The 17268-nt window shown below is 41.0% G+C and overlaps 2 protein-coding genes across 2 annotated transcripts in view; one reads left to right on the forward strand and one right to left on the reverse strand.

Moving 5' to 3' along the window:
• The first annotated feature begins 77 nt into the window (after positions 1-77).
• Positions 78-4970, forward strand: eif3s6ip (eukaryotic translation initiation factor 3, subunit 6 interacting protein). The gene is made up of 15 exons (XM_082556272.1): positions 78-219; positions 557-599; positions 736-946; positions 1026-1105; positions 1330-1391; positions 1494-1563; positions 1651-1724; positions 1938-2109; positions 2259-2413; positions 2972-3142; positions 3369-3502; positions 3724-3897; positions 4088-4277; positions 4484-4564; positions 4785-4970. Exons 1-15 carry the CDS (start codon positions 196-198, stop codon positions 4854-4856), a joined length of 1713 nt encoding a protein of 570 aa, XP_082412398.1. The 5' UTR covers positions 78-195; the 3' UTR covers positions 4857-4970.
• Positions 4971-5077: 107 nt separating this feature from the next.
• cdh23 (cadherin-related 23) overlaps positions 5078-17268 on the reverse strand; it is a 196456-nt gene continuing 184265 nt past the window's right edge. The window contains exons 46-68 of the mRNA XM_082556277.1: positions 16765-17223; positions 16532-16648; positions 16221-16445; positions 15089-15258; positions 14530-14667; positions 13905-14024; positions 13364-13541; positions 12947-13158; positions 12299-12493; positions 12102-12215; positions 11856-11985; positions 11317-11580; positions 11074-11235; positions 10254-10510; positions 10080-10177; positions 9821-9941; positions 9646-9725; positions 9482-9522; positions 9280-9340; positions 8131-8260; positions 7849-7968; positions 7429-7539; positions 5078-7040 (exon numbers count right to left, since the gene is read on the reverse strand). Of these exons, the coding sequence (XP_082412403.1) occupies positions 6699-7040; positions 7429-7539; positions 7849-7968; positions 8131-8260; positions 9280-9340; positions 9482-9522; positions 9646-9725; positions 9821-9941; positions 10080-10177; positions 10254-10510; positions 11074-11235; positions 11317-11580; positions 11856-11985; positions 12102-12215; positions 12299-12493; positions 12947-13158; positions 13364-13541; positions 13905-14024; positions 14530-14667; positions 15089-15258; positions 16221-16445; positions 16532-16648; positions 16765-17223 (3845 nt within the window). The 3' untranslated portion in view covers positions 5078-6698. The remainder of the gene's footprint in view (positions 7041-7428; positions 7540-7848; positions 7969-8130; positions 8261-9279; positions 9341-9481; positions 9523-9645; positions 9726-9820; positions 9942-10079; positions 10178-10253; positions 10511-11073; positions 11236-11316; positions 11581-11855; positions 11986-12101; positions 12216-12298; positions 12494-12946; positions 13159-13363; positions 13542-13904; positions 14025-14529; positions 14668-15088; positions 15259-16220; positions 16446-16531; positions 16649-16764; positions 17224-17268) is intronic.

Below are 17268 nucleotides of genomic sequence, written 5' to 3' on the forward strand. Positions count from 1 at the left end.
TTTCGTGAACAACAAACTCAATTTCCCATAGTGCTCCAATTACGATGCGTGTCACTCCTACGTCACAGCTACTTCCTTCCGCTTCTTCCCATCTCTCCACCGCCAGCTGCGTGGTTTAGCGGCGGTAGCTAATTGAGCACATATTCTCTTTTTTCACTCCAGCATCTAAACTAGCTTGGACTAATAGCTAATACAATGTCATACCACGACGAAGAGGATGTAAGTACACATTTACTCCATCAGACATTTGTACGTTTTGACTGCAATAACAATGGCACACTGTTAGCTAGGTAGCTGTGTAGCTAGCTCGACTCCACCGGCATAGTATAACAGTGGCTTCAATGAGTTAGTGTGATATAAATTTACTCTTAAACCCTGCTTTAAGACAATGCAACCAAAAAAGTAGCTAATTGTCTGTAACTCTTTTTAGTGCATTTTTATTATTATAAAATATCACTATATAATCGATCAGGTGGTCGTTTCTCGCTGGGCAGATCAATATCAGATGCTGTAGCTGTATCAGTAACAAATGCCTGATTGCTTTGTTTCCTTACAGTACGATCCTTACTCCTACACAAACGACTACGATCTGCACACTGGTAAGTATACAAATAACCATCCCTTTTATACTCATACTATCTATTTTTACAGATACAATCCTCTTGTTTAGTCAGTCACACAACATAAGTAACTTTTAGAGCAGATTAAAGGATGTTCTTTTAATTTTCCTTGCAGGTGACCCTAAAGCAGACCTTGCCTACGAGAGGCAGTATGAGCAGCAGACCTACCATGTCATCCCAGAGGTGATCAAGAACTTTCTGCAGTATTTCCACAAAACCATCTCTGACTTGATTGACCAGAAGGTTTATGAGCTGCAGTCCAACCGGGTGTCTAGTGAGAGCATTGAGCAGAAGATCTACGAGATCCAGGACGTCTATGAAAACAGGTAAACTTAACTCTGTGCACATAACTCTCACACCGTGCGTGATCAATATGCTGACTTTTTCATGCTCTTACCTATTAAGCTGGAACAAGTTGACTGACCGTTTCTTCAAGACCTCTCCCTGGCCAGAGGCTGAGGCCATCGCATCACTTGTTGGCAATGGTGAGAGCGTTATCCATTACTTGTTCTACTTTTGATTTTGTATGGATAGTATCATTTTTATTCTTTATTGTTTGAGTGTGATTTTTAAAAAAAAAGATAAACTTGCACCGCTTAAGATTATTATTATTTATTTTATATATTTAAGATTTTATAAGAGTTTTAGGCCTCCTTTGTGTGGTTCAGTGGAGATGTTTCATGTTGTTTTTGTCTCTTGTGTTTTGCAGATGCCGTGTTTCTCATTCTCTACAAAGAACTCTATTACAGACACATCTACGCTAAAGTCAGCGTGAGTAGCTGCTAAATATGAACAGTCGTCTGTGTCTTTTTTATCACTGTCCAAAAAACTTTCTAGAATTTGGTTGGAAAAAAATATTTTCTGTATAATCAGGGTGGACCAACTTTGGACCAGAGATTTGAGTCCTACTACAATTACTGCAACCTCTTCAACTACATTCTCAGTAAGGAGCACATATTGTCCATACATTTTCTCTGATCCGTTAGTGCAAGAACAGCAGCTATATGAGATCATTGTTGACTCTAAACAGATGCTGATGGGCCGGCCCCCTTGGAGCTGCCAAACCAGTGGCTCTGGGACATCATTGATGAGTTTATCTACCAGGTACATTACAGTGTTTTTAGAGTGCATGCTCAACAATCAATAAGATCCAAATAAAGAAAAGGGCTGATAGCTGTTGTTGTTAATGTTATCATTACTTTAAGCACCAGATAGGTGACATATTAATGAAGATATTCATGGTCTTTAATGATCACTAGTCCACGTGGCTAGAAAGCATATTTAAAATCCACTAACAAACATCTCTTCCACCTTCAGTTTCAGTCGTTCAGTCAGTACCGCTGTAAGACAGCCAAAAAGTCTGAGGAGGAAATTGAGTTCCTGAGGAGCAACCCGAAGATCTGGAACGTCCACAGTGTCCTCAATGTTCTCCACTCCCTGGTGGACAAGAGCAACATCAACCGTCAGCTTGAGGTCTACACAAGTGGAGGTAAAGAAGAGTGTTTTTATGATATTTATAGAAACAATGGAGTATTCATAGAAACCTAATTATTTTAAAATCTTGAATTATGTCAATTTAAGGCTTTAGAGTCCAGGACTGTATAGGTCGTGAACATGTTATGTGTTCTTGTAATGCAGGAGACCCAGAAAGCGTGGCTGGAGAATATGGACGTCACTCTCTGTACAAGATGTTGGGTTACTTCAGCTTGGTCGGGCTTTTGAGGCTTCACTCTCTGCTTGGTGACTATTACCAGGCCATCAAAGTCCTGGAGAACATTGAGCTCAATAAGAAGGTACGACCTTATTTAAGACCTCATGTAGAGAGAGGTCTGGTCTGCTCCCACTAGTGATGATGAGCGCTGGGATTGAGTGTCATTATGGAAATGTGTTGTTGGTGTTGTTTCCTCTTGTCCTAGAAGGATTGATACAATGCTGACAGATACTGATGTTTTTAATTTAAAACAAACAAACGATATTCTCCGAGGATTCTTGTGATAATTTGACTCGACACAGTTTCTGCTTTATCAGTCTTTATGCTCATGAAATTTAATGTGGGCAAAGTGAAGTTGCAGTAAAAAAGAAGGAACTCATTAATTTACCTGACACATTAACAATGAATAACTATTATAATACTTTATAAAGTAAATACATAATTCACAGTTCTCAGTTCTTCAGTAGCACGGAGTCATATAATTCATTTCATCTCAGAGTTTAAAGTTTCTATCAAATCAACCTTTGTAGCAACAAATAAAGTTTGGCTGATCTGTTGAAATTAAACATTAAAAAATGAAACTGCTCATTTTCTCTGTAATTCATATTTCTGCATATTTTTTTTTCTCCCTATCTTTCAGAGTATGTACTCGCGTGTTCCAGAGTGCCAAATCACCACATATTACTATGTGGGTTTTGCCTACCTTATGATGAGGCGCTACCAGGATGCCATTCGAGTCTTTGCTAACATCCTGCTCTATATCCAGAGAACAAGAAACATGTTCCAGAGGTCAACGTATAAATATGAGATGGTCAGTAACAGCAGTGGTTTTATTGTCTTATCTTTAGCTGTAGGTTCTTTTATTTATGTCTGTACAGAACGTGGTGAGAGAACTTCAGACAGCAACATTTGGGATGCGCTGATTTTCTTTAAAATGCTTTGACATGTGAATAATAATCAGGCACTCTCATTGTGTTGGATGATCAAACAGTATTATGTTTGGAACAGGTGTCATAATACCTGTATGTTTTCTTCAGATTAACAAACAAAATGAGCAGATGCACGGCCTGCTGGCTATCGCTCTGACCATGTACCCGATGCGCATCGACGAGAGCATCCACACCCAGCTGAGGGAGAAGTACGGAGATAAGATGCTCCGCATGCAAAAGGGGTAAGACCTACACTCACTGCCTTGCTTTACAACATATTTGTTTAAGTTGTGAGTCAGTCCTTTTCTGTTTTACTGTTATGATTTTGTATTATGTAGAATGTTATATAAAGTGTGGAGCTTTGCTTATGGGATATGGAATCAGTAATGTATGACTTTATTAGCATTTGTGCTCGTAGCCTCAAACATTTCTTTTGATGCAAATGTTACTTTTACCATCTCAGAGATCTGCAGGTGTTCGAGGAGCTGTTCAGCTTTGCCTGTCCCAAGTTCTTGTCACCTGTAGTGCCAAACTACGACAACGTCCACCCGAACTACCACAAAGAACCTTTTCAACAGCAGTTGAAGGTCTTTGCTGAGGAGGTGCAGCAGCAGGCCCAGCTCTCCACCATTCGAAGGTGAGTCCCCCAACTTGTGAGTATGTGGAGGTTGTAGTTTTACCTGTAAAAGCTGGAGTAATGTACAAAAATATCCTGAATCTCCTCCAAACGTTTTGCCACACTTTACATATTTAAATCCTTTACATGAACTATTAGATTGTGTCTGAGTGCTTATACATGTCATCTAAGTCACAATATGTCATTGTAGCTTCTTGAAGCTGTACACCACCATGCCAGTAGCCAAGCTGGCCGGATTTCTGGACATGACAGAGCAGGAGTTCCGCATTCAGCTGCTCGTCTTCAAACACAAGATGAAGAATCTGGTGTGGACCAGCGGCATCTCAGCGCTGGACGGAGAGTTCCAGTCTGCGTCTGAGGTCGACTTTTACATTGACAAGGTGAACATCTTTTAAATGAAAGTGCTCTTTTTGATGTTTCTGTGCTGCTGTTTAAATAGCATGTCACAGGGCTGGATGGCTCTGAGGAATGCCTCAGGTGTTTAGTTTGGGTAAAATTAAGCATAAGATTTAAATTAAGTTTTACAGAAGTTAGATATGTGGATGTGGCTTGTTGTACTTTATATTTGATGGCATTTTCCCCACAGGACATGATCCACATTGCCGACACCAAAGTCGCTCGTCGGTATGGAGACTTTTTCATCAGACAGATCCACAAGTTTGAGGAGGTAAGCAATCGTCCATAATGCCTCTGAATGGGAAAATATTTAATATGTTTCAGATGCTAACTATTACAAGGTGTAACAATCTAATTTGAATATTAAAAGTTTGGAAATTAAACAGTTGTCTCTAATATTAAAATTAAAAACATCACCTGCTCCTTTGGTTTGCCCCGCACTGAAAAGATTTTGAATACAGGACTAATGATCACTTCTTGTGTCCCTACAGTTGAACAGGACTCTGAAGAAGATGTCAACCACTGCTACCACTGTGACATCAGGAACCGCTACAGGCCGATGAGACATCACATCACGTCTTCTAATGCCTCCTTCCAGTTTTTTGACAGCTATTATTAATGAAAAATTTTCTATGTAATCTAATAACAATAAAAGGATGGATTGGAGTGCAAACTAATTACTTGTATGTTTTTGCTCCCTAATACCAGGTGTGTTCCACTAGGAGGCAGTATTTACCACCTCACCACAGTTGCTAAGTCTTCTTTTGTAGTGTTATGTTCCTACTTAAGCTTTTGTTTGCGGGTAGAACAGACGTCAACTGTGAGGTAACTGGGGGACTAATATTTAGGTTTATTAATGTTTATTTTCAGATTCCCAAGCTTTTTGTTCCTGCCTGAGCTCGTTCTGCTGCATCAGACACCAGACATATGGCAACATCTATTGAGGTCAGAGGCCATTGCATAAGTCTTTTTATTACCACAGACCATCCCACAACATTTCCCAACACAGATCTCAGGGCTGGTGACAAAAATGACAAAGAAATAAAAACTTACAAAATGGGAATATAAAAAATCATTATTTTTTAAAACACACCACTCATCAGAAACAGCATTAGTTGTCCTGCAAAGGAAAACAGAACGACATGTCACCATAGCACAAAATACACATACTCAAACATCCAAAGTTGTTCCCTACCGATTTTGGTAAGCCAGCATATTTTTTTTTTCTTCAAAAATATCTTTTAATTCCGTCACATATTCTAGAAAATAAAAAAATAAAGCAAACATTGCTCATTGGAGCATGACTTTTACTCCCTCAGGTGGCAGTGTAAAGTCTCTGGGCACAATGCCTTCTTTATGTCTAGAAAATGGGATAATTCATAGTTTCCCCCATTTATAAGTCTTTATCAAGGCTTTCTCTAACTGCCCTTAATATCAAAGATTTATTTACTCCCTGTAACCCCAGTACCAGATAACAGTCATCCTTCATCCACCATGTTCATCATTTAAGAAGTCTTCCTCTTCTTATGCAGGTTCTTGCTTTAACTGTGACTGACACAGTTATGCTCTTAAAAGTGAGCTGGACTAGAGTCTGAATGTTCTCTGCTGCTCTTCAGACGATCAAAAAGAGCTCAGGCCTCCTCATCCCTTTGTGTGAGGTGAAAACGCCACTCCGTGAGCATCACTGGGAAAATACAGAGGTTCCCCTGTATCCATAAAGTGTTCATCAATAAAGTCCCAACAACAACATCTAATATCTCATTCAACACAGACATAGGCATCTTTCAATAAGGAAAAATATCAGCGTGATAAGGAATTGTTATTGTCTCAGTCTCCCATTGACGGCCATCCGCTGGTCTGAGTGTGTGTAGCATCATTTTTATTCTATTTATTTATTTTGAGTGTGTGTGTGCGTTTGTGTGAGTGTGCAGTCCAGGCATGCCTTCAAAAAGTTTAGTGAGAACGAGGCACCTTCTGACGATTTTAAGGTCGTGGTTCAACAAGCTTCTCCCACAGGGAGGCTTAGTCCCTCTTTTCCACTCAGCTCTTCAAATAAAAGTTGATGAAACCAGTTTTTTTTTCTGTCTCGCTGAAGGAAAGTGTCAAGCTTGTCACTTTCCTTTATTAATATGTTTTCTTTTTAAATAAACCATCTCTTGACAAAATCCAACATGGGACCGTTTCCAATGCAAGATCCACCGACGCTGACCCAGTGCTGCGTTCGTCCTTTATCGGGATGTCTCAATGATGCACTGACGTTCGATGATGATGTTCCCTAGACTACACACACTGCTCCTCCAGTCCTTCCCAAACTTATCAGGGTGGCGGTGTGAAGGCACAAGGACACACACACACACACACACACGAGTCGTGGTTTGCTCTCAGACCAGCGAGGCCTCGGCTAGTCATAACTCTGTGATCTCCAGCGGACTCTCAGACAGGGTGTCCCCATCCTTGTGGCGGTGCATCGGGGTGGACTTTGCAGACTCTGTACGGGCGTTGCGCTCAGAGTACAGCACCCCATCAGAATTTAGTGCCTCCAGAGAACGTGCCAGGGCCCGCTGGTCGTCCTCAGGCAGGCTGTTGAGGTCAGACGTGAGGAGCGTGCCTGTGCTGCCGTGGACCACGTGCACACCCTCAGACCCTTTCAACTCCACAGGAAGCTTGTGCTTGAAACGGAGAGTGCCCCGACCTCCACCCATACCCAGATGCTCATCGTCCTCGTCATCCAAATCGCTCTGGATCAGCTGTTAAAGGAGGACAGGAGAGGAGAGGGAGAGTGAATGAAGCTGCTAGCTATTAATGCTGGGATTAAAATGCATTAGGTTGACAAAGAAATAGCTTTGACAAGGTGCTAGAAAGGAGTAAATCAGTGGAATGAAACAGAAGTGAAATTAGTAGGTCACTGGAAGAAAAACACTTGAAACAAATAATCAGCAAATTTTAAGCTTAAACTCTGTTTGACCTGAAGTCTGGTTCACAGTACACGAGAAAGGAGAACCAGCAGGAAGGAATCATGTCAGAGTACTCAGACAAGCTGTCAGAAAGGGAACTGAGAGAAACAGAAGATCATTCTCCAGCAGACAGGAACACCTTCAGCAGGTGCAGAGAGCTCGTCCGTTTTTTGTAGCCCACCTCAGTGACAGATGAGATGTCTCCTTCGGTTGTGGATGCTGTGACAAGCCGTGCTGCAAAGAGCTTTTTCAGTCTCAGGTAGTCGTCCAGGACCACCTTGAGCAGGGAACCCTGACAGGATGGCAGTCATGATCAAACATAGTATGTAACACCATCCACCTTTGCACACCCGCGCTGTCACAGGACAGATAAATAAGAATCCAGAGCAGGAAGGCCTATCCCTGAAGGCACGTTAAAAGCCTATAATAGAGTCCTCAGGGTCTGCCTCTATATTTTATACTCAGGACCTCCTCCACTTCTTAAAAATAGGGGAAGGCTTGAGTTCTGGGAAAAGAAACTGTCCCGACAATTATGAGATGGATGGAGCAAAAATAAAAAAGAAAGTATGCGCATGTGTGAGTGCATTACTCCTGGTCTCACCTTGATAGGGCCCTCTCTCATGATATGGCCCAGTTTAGCAATGTTGTCGTACTCCTGAATTGCTGCCCTCAAGTAACAATCATCCTCAGGTTTCGCTTGAGGCTCTCGACCAAATGTGCCCTGTGAGAACAAATGATGAAAACGTTATGGTAGAGTATTTCATGGTAAACGATACAAACTCCCATATTCTACATCTCTTGAGTATTAAAACACATAGCAAAATTGTATCTATTAATATACTTGGGGTGTTATTGAGAAATACAAATGGATGTTGGTACTGACGTGAGTGCGTGCGGGGCTGTTCCACAGGTCAGTTATCTCACTCAGGTTCTCAGGCAGGTCATCCTCATGGTCAGCCTGAGCAGCCAACTCAAGGTTGCGACAGAATGGGTCCAGCCACACTGGATTGGCCCTGCAGAAGCATTAAATCCATCAGTGAGAGGTTATACAAAGGACCTTGCCTTTGAAGGCATCAAAATAAGCTTCAAGAAAATGGTTAATTCAAATGAACTTCCTGATCTATGGAGAAAGGAAAGAAATGATTGGATTATGTGTCTCTTTTCTCATAATTTGTTGTGCTATAGAAATGCTGAGGATACCTAATTATGGTGAAAACAGCTCAAATAGTCATGACAATGCAGTTAACTATGATTTTTACAACTATTTTGTCTGTAAGCTAATTATAAAGCTAATGTGCAGTTAGCTTAGTTTGATATAATGACACTGGAAACAGCTAGCCCGGAGCTATGCAGAGATAACACTTACTTACACTTAACACTTACTAATTAACATGTTAGTCTTGCTGTCACACGTTAAAACAACACTTTAGGGTTTTGTGGGGAATTAAATTCCAATAATATTTCTTGGGGTTGCAGGACGATGATTTTTAACTTTCAACTTTTTAGGTTGTTCACTAGTTTTGTATACTGGTCTTTTTATTTTCTTGAGCATTTTGGAGCATTTAATTCTTGTTATAATTTAGTCCTTTTAATTTGTTCCCTCTTGTAGCTTAAGATTAAGTTAAAACGTTTAGTTATGGCGCTTACTTCCTGTTTTATTTTGATAAAATCTAGTGGTGTCTAGTGTTTAGTTTTACTTCCCCTCCTGTATCACTGTCTTTCATTATTGTCAAGTGTCTTGTCTCCCTCCTGTGCCCTGCTCTTCTTCTGTCCTTTGTTGCAGTGTCTGTTAACCTCCTCTGTTATATTATTAATAAATACACTTATTAAGCATTTATTTGTTTATTGTTTTCTAAGTTAAGGAGAGGCATGCCTGAAAAAACAGAAGTTGTCAAACAACAAAAATCAAGTGAGACTTTGAAAAAACAGAACTTGTCAAAAAACAAACATCAAGTGAGAACTTTGTTGTAAGTGAGAACTTCTTGTAAATAATGTTAGCCAGTAAAATGTAAAAATAAAGCTATTATCTTACCCCTCAAAGGAGTACTTGTTAGTGTTGGGCATGTCCAGGATATCCATTAGTCCCTGGTTTCCTGTGAGGTAGAGGAAAGTTCAATGTAATGGAAAAACAGCTTTGAGTTAACTGATATTTTGTACTGTACATCAGCAGATAGCAAAGTCATTTCCTGATCAACAGATAAAGGGACCGTCCCATCAGTCGAGCTGCTTCTCACCTGTTGATCCTGCGACAATTGCTTTCAACTTCCTCTCATGTCTGCGTCAAACAAAAAGACACATTATGAGATCATAAACATGTTGATCAGCTGCTCAGACTGGTAGCGTGACTGAGCGAGTTTCAAACAATGTAAACAAATGTGCCTTAATACAAAATTCTTACACTCTGCGATAATGCCAATTCATTGTGACAAACAAAATCCCCGCAAAGCACAGCAGCACAGCCAAGATAATGATGACCAGCTGTGAAAGAGAAAAAGAAAGACACCTTAAAAGCACCAAAACCAAATAACATCTGCAGCAGGCTGGAGACTTCCAGAGTTGGCAGCTTTGCACACCTGCAGAGTAGAGATGTCGTCTGGCAGTTTGTCCCCAACAGCTGGCTGGACATCCACAACATTGTATTTTCTGAACAGGTTTCTCAGCTGCTCTTTGTTTTCATCGATCATCTGAATAACCCTGGAAAGTATTAAAAAAATCGGTTCAGAATGTGTAGTCCTTATATAAAAAAGGCCTTATTGCACTGGCCTTATTATTCCTAGTGTATGTGAATCAAAGTGCAACCACGCTGCTTTGGAGCGCTAGTGCATACACGACCTTTCAACGTCTAGGATGGTGTTGGTCTGATTGTTGACAACGTGGATGAGCATATCAGTCTGAACATAGCTCACTCTGCCCTTCTTGTCCACATGAAACTGAAAAAAAGGGTCAAAGATGTCAGATATCTACACACTGCAAACAAATCAAAGCATTTCTCTAAGAAAGCCTAACCTGTATGTCATCTAAATTGACAATAGCACCGGTGATGTTGGAGAGCAGGTTGATGAAATCTTCCTGGTTTGCACGAACAAAATCGGGAATCTCATTGAAGACTATCTTGACCCTCTGGTCATCCCGGAGAATATAGATATTCACATTAGTTGTTGTGCTGTGTCCAGCAAAATCACATGCCAAAATCTCAAGCTGAAAGTAGCCGGGATTAAAGGCTGTGAAGAGATCGTAAGTGCGGATGATGCCATCTGTCAAACCTGGGGAAATCAAGGGACAGCATTGTTTCTGTGTAAGAAATTTGCTTCACTCGGGAGCAAAAAGACTTTTGTCACTGTATGTACACCAGTACAACTGAAACCATGCAGAAAAGATCTGAAAATAGGCGGTGGTTTAAGTAACTTTCTCTGCGTCTGCGTGGGAAAATGGTTACGGGAAGCAAAATGTTCATGTGTGAGAACGCTGTTACTATTTGTTAACTCGGTTTTATTGAAGCCATTTCAATTCCTATAATTTGTTTGCAAACGAGTTCAAAGTCTGAACTTACTCATTTGTGACAGAGTCGTCCTTATCTTTTAAAACAATATGTGAACAGTTTTTCATCAAGTTTTTATTATGAGATATTTGACATCTGCATTTACTTTAAATCTCTCGCCATTGCTACACAGTGTTTTTGCCCTCTAGAATTCAGAAATACTTGTTGTGCAAGTTTCTTAAATTTCTTTTTTCTCACAGGTCAAAATGTACCCAAGATTAAAATACAATGCATTTTGGTTCTCCCTTCAGAGGATTTGCATTACAGCAATGCATTATAGAAACGCACCGATGATGAACATATTGCCAACATCCTCACTGCCGTTGCTCTGTGAGTGGAAGTAGCGGATCGTAACAATGTGGTACTGGACCACGCTGTTGTTGCCTATATCATTATCTATAGCCACCAACTTGATAAGCTCTGAGCCCACTTTGGCGTTTGCTGCAACTCCTAAAACAAGAAAGAAATGTATAAAGTAAATGTCGGCATCACATAGTCCATCATACAGATTTATGCAGGAAAGCAGGTTACCTGCAGTGTACTCTGTCTTCATGAAGCGTGGTGTCTGGTCATTGATGTCTTCCAGTTCAATCCGGACATCCAGCAGACTGGGGTCTTGAGCCGGATCCAGAGCTTTAGCCCGTAATGACCTCTGACCCCTGGGGGGAGTCCAGCTCTTGTTGCTGGAAGCCTTGATTATGATGGAGTAGACTGGGATCTCCTCTCGGTCCAGATCTTTGAGCACTTTTAACTCTCCATCTAGACTCAAGCCAAAGTTTCCGTCGCTGTTTCCTCCTTCAGGAAGAGACACATTTGGCCACATTAAACACTGAAGCTTCAAAGAGCGAACAAAGACAGCTAGATCCATACAAATGTCTTCATTATTCTCAAGCTTTTGAAGTACAAGGACTTTCATATGGCCACACAATAGAGATACAATAAGTTGAGAAAAACTTGTTTATAATCTTCCTAAATTCAAGACTTTGGCTACATCAGTTATTGAACTGACTGAGAAAAAAAATCACAATTAACAGCAAAAACATGCTACTGTGTGTAAAGCACCGAGTGACCTGCAATAAAGTAGTAGACGATTGCATTGGAGCCCTCATCGGCGTCCACAGCTCTGGTTATGTTGCCCACAGTGGTTCCTGGAGGGGAGTGCTCAGGCACTGTCAGCTTCTGGTAAGGCAAGCCACCACGCTGGGAAGTGCACACACACACAGACCATGGGAAAATATTACATAAAAACACATGAACACAATCTCTTATGTACAGATGACCACATTTATGATGTATTCCTAGATCTGTGTGCTCACAGGCGGTTTGAGGAAGACAGGCTCATTGTCGTCGATGTCCGACAGCGCCACCTGCAGAGGCTGTATGGTCTCATAAGGCACTGGCTGGCCCATGTCACGGGCCACAATAATAAGCTGAGAGAACAGTTTGCACAGGGTTAGCGTCACATACCTACAATTACACCAACTGAAAACACAAACAAACTCTGGTGACTCACGCTAAGCAAGGCCTGCTTCTCTCGGTCAAGCTTTGCAGTAGTAGTAATGACTCCAGTCACGGCATCAATGTGAAAGTTTTCCCAATCTCTGTTACCGGCTCCCGTCTGCAGGAAGGCATAGCGCACTTCTCCATTGAGCCCCTCATCAGCATCTGTAGCATGCACTTCATACACCACCAGTTCTGGACGTTGTTCCTGTACAGAGCAAAGAAGGGCAGTGAGTGTTTGTGTGACTTGAACTAAATAACCTATCTATATTACTCAAATGCAAGAAATCTGTGGTTTATGAGAGGTTTCTATATTGTGATATGGTATGATGTCTCTCAGTTGGAAGATAAACAACTCTTGAAAGACCACAACCAAACCACAATAAGGGTTATTTTATTAGAGCCATTTATGATACTGATGGAGTGTCAGACAAATATGACTAATCCACATGAAATACATTTTATTAGCAGTGTATTAAAAAGGAAGTAAAAGTATAAGTTCAACTCTTCACAGTAAAACCAGTGACTCATTTCTTTTGAGCATTATAGTAGCACTAGAGTAAAGAAATCAGGACATATATATCCTTGCACAACAGAAGCGTACGGCAAAAGCACATGCTGACAACGATGACTTAAAGAAGGCTGTGAATGCAGATGGTACCTCTAAGATATGGATGATAGTTCCATTGGCAGGCCTAACAAACACAGGTCTGTTGTCATTGACATCTATGACTATGATGATCAGGTCCGCTGTGCCCCATAGGGGGGGACGCCCCTGGTCTGTAGCCACCACAGTCAGGTTGAAACGTTCTGACGACTGAAGCAGACGTCGAGATCGCACCAGTCCTGTGTTTGGATCCAGGGAGAACGCATCTGAAAAAGCGCAAGAGAAGACAAAGTTGTGATACTATTCTCTTTCCACCAATTATACAAGTGATTAAAAAGTAAAGTGTGGATATTTATTGGAAGAATTCAAGCTGTACCTAAGGTAGTAACTTTTAATTCAAAGCATAGTTCATTGAAAAGATTTAGTCATGTGACCCTATTGAGGATTTTATTGCATCTTGCGTTTTCATACCTGAATGGGGTCCTAACATGTTGTAGAGTACTGCACCATTCTCGCCTTCATCCAGGTCAGTAGCCTTTATTGTTATCACGGAAGTACCACTGGGCTTATTCTCAAACACACTGGTGTTGTACACTCGCTCTGAGAAGCGCGGCCGAAAGTCGTTGATATCGAGAACAGTCACCAGGACCTGATTTGACACATTATAATGCAAAAGGATATTAGGGATAGTATTAGCTTGGGCTTTAAGATCTGCAGAGTTTAGCTCAGCACGCAGTTAAAACAATAGTTCAAATTATAAAAATTATATATATATTATAAGATAAGCATTGGCTTCAAATTCATAGATTCTCCTGGTCGACACCCTTAATAAGTATTTGATCAAGTGTTTGCATGATTTGCTATTTTTTGACTTTGACAACACAACTTGTAAAATTGGCCTATTTCTCATTTCCATAAGGGTTCAATGAATCACCCAAATACTAAAGACATATTTACAATATTGTTTATGTGTAAACCAAATATTTTTGCCATCACGAACTACGATTTCTACCTGGACAGAGTTCTCTCGTCTCTTGTTTGGACTGTCGCCGGGATTGTCTCGGGCGACAGCTGTTAAAGTGTAGTGATCCTTTGTCTCTCTGTCTAGAGGGGACAGGATGTAGATCTCTCCCTAACGCAGAAGAGAAAGAATGATGAGGGGAAGAAGTAAAAGTGTTGACTGGGAGAACATATAGTTGACTCTGTGTTTATGACAGAACAGAAGTCAAATACGGTCAAATATGTACTGTAGATATTTTTAGATCCTTTTGCATAAACTTGTGTTTCCTGGTAGTATGCTCCTCAGTCCTGCCAGGAGAGATAACACAGTAAAACACTCCTCACTACTCAATAAATGTTTATTTTTTTCCCCAGAGGACAGAAATTCCACATTTTCAGTGGAACCTGCTGTTCAAAGGTTATGGATTGCTTCGCTTTAACCTTTCCACTAAAATCTCACACAGTGGAATGTTACATTTACTGTAACTACTCTGAGATGTTTTTGTTACACTTTAAGCAAAGCTTTGTCATTTTGGATTTTCTAGGAAATGCTAAAACAAAACTCTAATTGCAGAAACAAAAATAAAGCAATTTTATTTACACTAGATCAGATTTTGCTGGTGTATGAGTTCACTTACAGTAGATGGTCTGATTCCAAACTTGCCCTCTCCATCTACCAGGCTGTACTCAATCACTGCAAAGAGGCCAGAATCAGCATCTGTAGCACGGACGCGAACTATGGTGGTGCCTAAGTCTACATTCTCAAACACAGCCTCCTACAAACAAGAAAAAAAGAACAAAAAAACACTCATGCAGTACAATGCTTGATGACATTGCAAAGCAAGCTCATTTTTACAGTTAATACACTGGTGGCAGTTTACTGTGGTGAATTAATTTCATGGATTTTGTGTGCTCTTATTCATAATTTAATGACTTTGTTATTTCTCGGTTTGCTGTGTTTTGTCCTTTTCGGGCTCACGTGCGCTGGTACTTTATTTAATTTAGACATAGATGTAACTAATGACACTAATAACACTGGCATCCTGAGGCTTGTACTTCTCCTGCGGTAGGCTCTTAAAATCTCCACAAATATCAAGTTTAAGCAGTGATCACAGAGAATATAGAAACATTTTAAGCAACAGTCCTACACAAATTTGCTTCAATTGTGTTCGTGTTTCTTAACGTCCTCTTTAATACCTGATATGACGGTTGTACAAAGACAGGGTTGTTGTCGTTGACATCTACAATACGCAGATAAACTGGCAGCTCAGCAATCTTGGGAGGAGTGCCGTGGTCCTGAGCACGAATTGTAAAATTCAGCCATTGAACCTGCTCAAAATCCACCGTCTGGTTGGCTACGATCTTACCTAGAAAAAATGGTATCACAATGATAGTCACGGTCAACATTCATATACTATAGCCTGTGTTTAGATTTTAAATTTGCATGACAACAAGTACGGAAAAGTATAATATAAACACAATTACAATAAAAACAAGTCAAATAAAAAAATAAAGCTAGTAAATAGTAGCTTGTAAATCTCATAAACCCATATTTTCACAGAACAGAACATGGCTCAGGCGGTTGGGAATCGCATCTGTAACCGGAAGGTCGCCGGTTCGATCCCTGGGCTCTCTGTCCTGGTCGTTGTGTCCCTGGGCAAGACACTTTATCCTACTTGCCTACTGGTGTTGGCCAGAGGGGCCGATGGCGCGATATGGCAGCCTCGCTTCTGTCAGTCTGCCCCAGGGCAGCTGTGGCTACAACTGTAGCTGCCTCCACCAGTGTATGAATGTGAGAGTGAATGAATAGTGGTATTGTAAAGCGCTTTGGGTGCCTTGAAAAGCGCTATATCAATCCAATCCATTATTATTATAGAAAACTTATTTAAACTGAGAAAATGTACCAGTTTAAGAGAAATAGTTTCTTATTTTGTTCTGTAGCTTATGAGACATTCAAAGTGTTTGCAATTTTAAATTAAGGAATATTATTCTGAAATCCTTTTACAGATGCAGTTTTTTTGCCTCTGCCCTCTTTACTTCTGAGTTTACTCTCAGTTTACTTCATTAGTTGCAAAATGTTTCAAAATGTGGCACCACCCCAAGTTCTTTGAGACATGTCAAATTCAAAATGAGCTAATATTTTTCATTAAAAAAAAAAATATTTCAGTTCAAACATGTGTTTTTGTTGTATACTGTGAATAAAATAAGATTAGCAAATCATTGCATTCTGTTTTATTTGATGTTCCAAGTAACAGCATCTTAAATGAAAGCAAATCTAAAACTGGTGCATGCTGCGTTTGTTGACAGCATGCAGCCAACGACAGCCCACCAACTGAAGGGTCCTCCAGTCTAACGTATCCCCCTCGAGGCAAGTGAAGCAGTTGGTAGATGATCTGGCCATTGGGACCCTTGTCTGGATCTACAGCTGACACTGACAACAGCGTTGTGCCTGGCTGAGCTCCTTCTAAAATCTTCTCTGTGAAGTTAGTCACTCCAAAAGGCCGGAAACGAGGAGCATTGTCATTTACATCCAACACGTTGATGGTTAATCTTGCTGTAGAGGAGATCATGATATGAGAGATAAGTGGAAACTACTTAGGAAGTCACTTATAATAAACTGAAGGTTAAAGAGTCACTTACCATTGGGAACACTGCCTGACCTGTCAATAACATCGCTGGCATTGTCATGTACAGACACAATGATCTCAAATGTAGCTACCAGCTCTCTGTTGAGAGGGTTGCGTACAAATACCGCGCCTGAAAGTCCATATAAAGACACACAAAAGACCTGATATAGCCGGTATCCATCATCATTACTCAAAGTAAAGCTTTTTAGATCTAAACATACAACGCGGTAGAAATATATGTCTCACCTGTGTGTAGATCAATCCCAAAGGACTCCTGGAGCCCATCCACTGGGTTGTTCCCATCATCCTTTGCCTCCACGGAAATAATGTAATACTCCAACCGCGGATGCAGATCAGGGTCCTCGGCAGTCAGCGTGGCTACCACCACACCGGGCGGAGTGGACTCATTGACGTTTATCACGGTTACAGGCTGTATAAAACGTGGCCGTGAGTCGTTGACATCATCCAGGATAACAGTCAGGGTGGCCGTGCCAGACAAAGGGGGTGTGCCGCGGTCAGTTGCTATGATGATAAGACGGTATGATTCGCGCTCCTCTCTGTCAAGCGTGGTGTTGCCCACTAAGACAGCGCCAGACAGCGCTTCGACCACAAAGCGGTCCTCTGCGCCACTTTCCAACCGATACGTCAGCCATCCGTTAGAGCCAGAGTCAGCATCGGTGGCAGACAGTTGAGTCACCACAACACCTGGAAGAGACAAAGTAATGACTGGAGAGCAAATATACACACACA

The sequence above is a fragment of the Aulonocara stuartgranti genome (genome assembly GCF_965226115.1).
Source record: "Aulonocara stuartgranti genome assembly, chromosome: 13".
Classification (NCBI taxonomy): Eukaryota; Metazoa; Chordata; class Actinopteri; order Cichliformes; family Cichlidae; genus Aulonocara; species Aulonocara stuartgranti.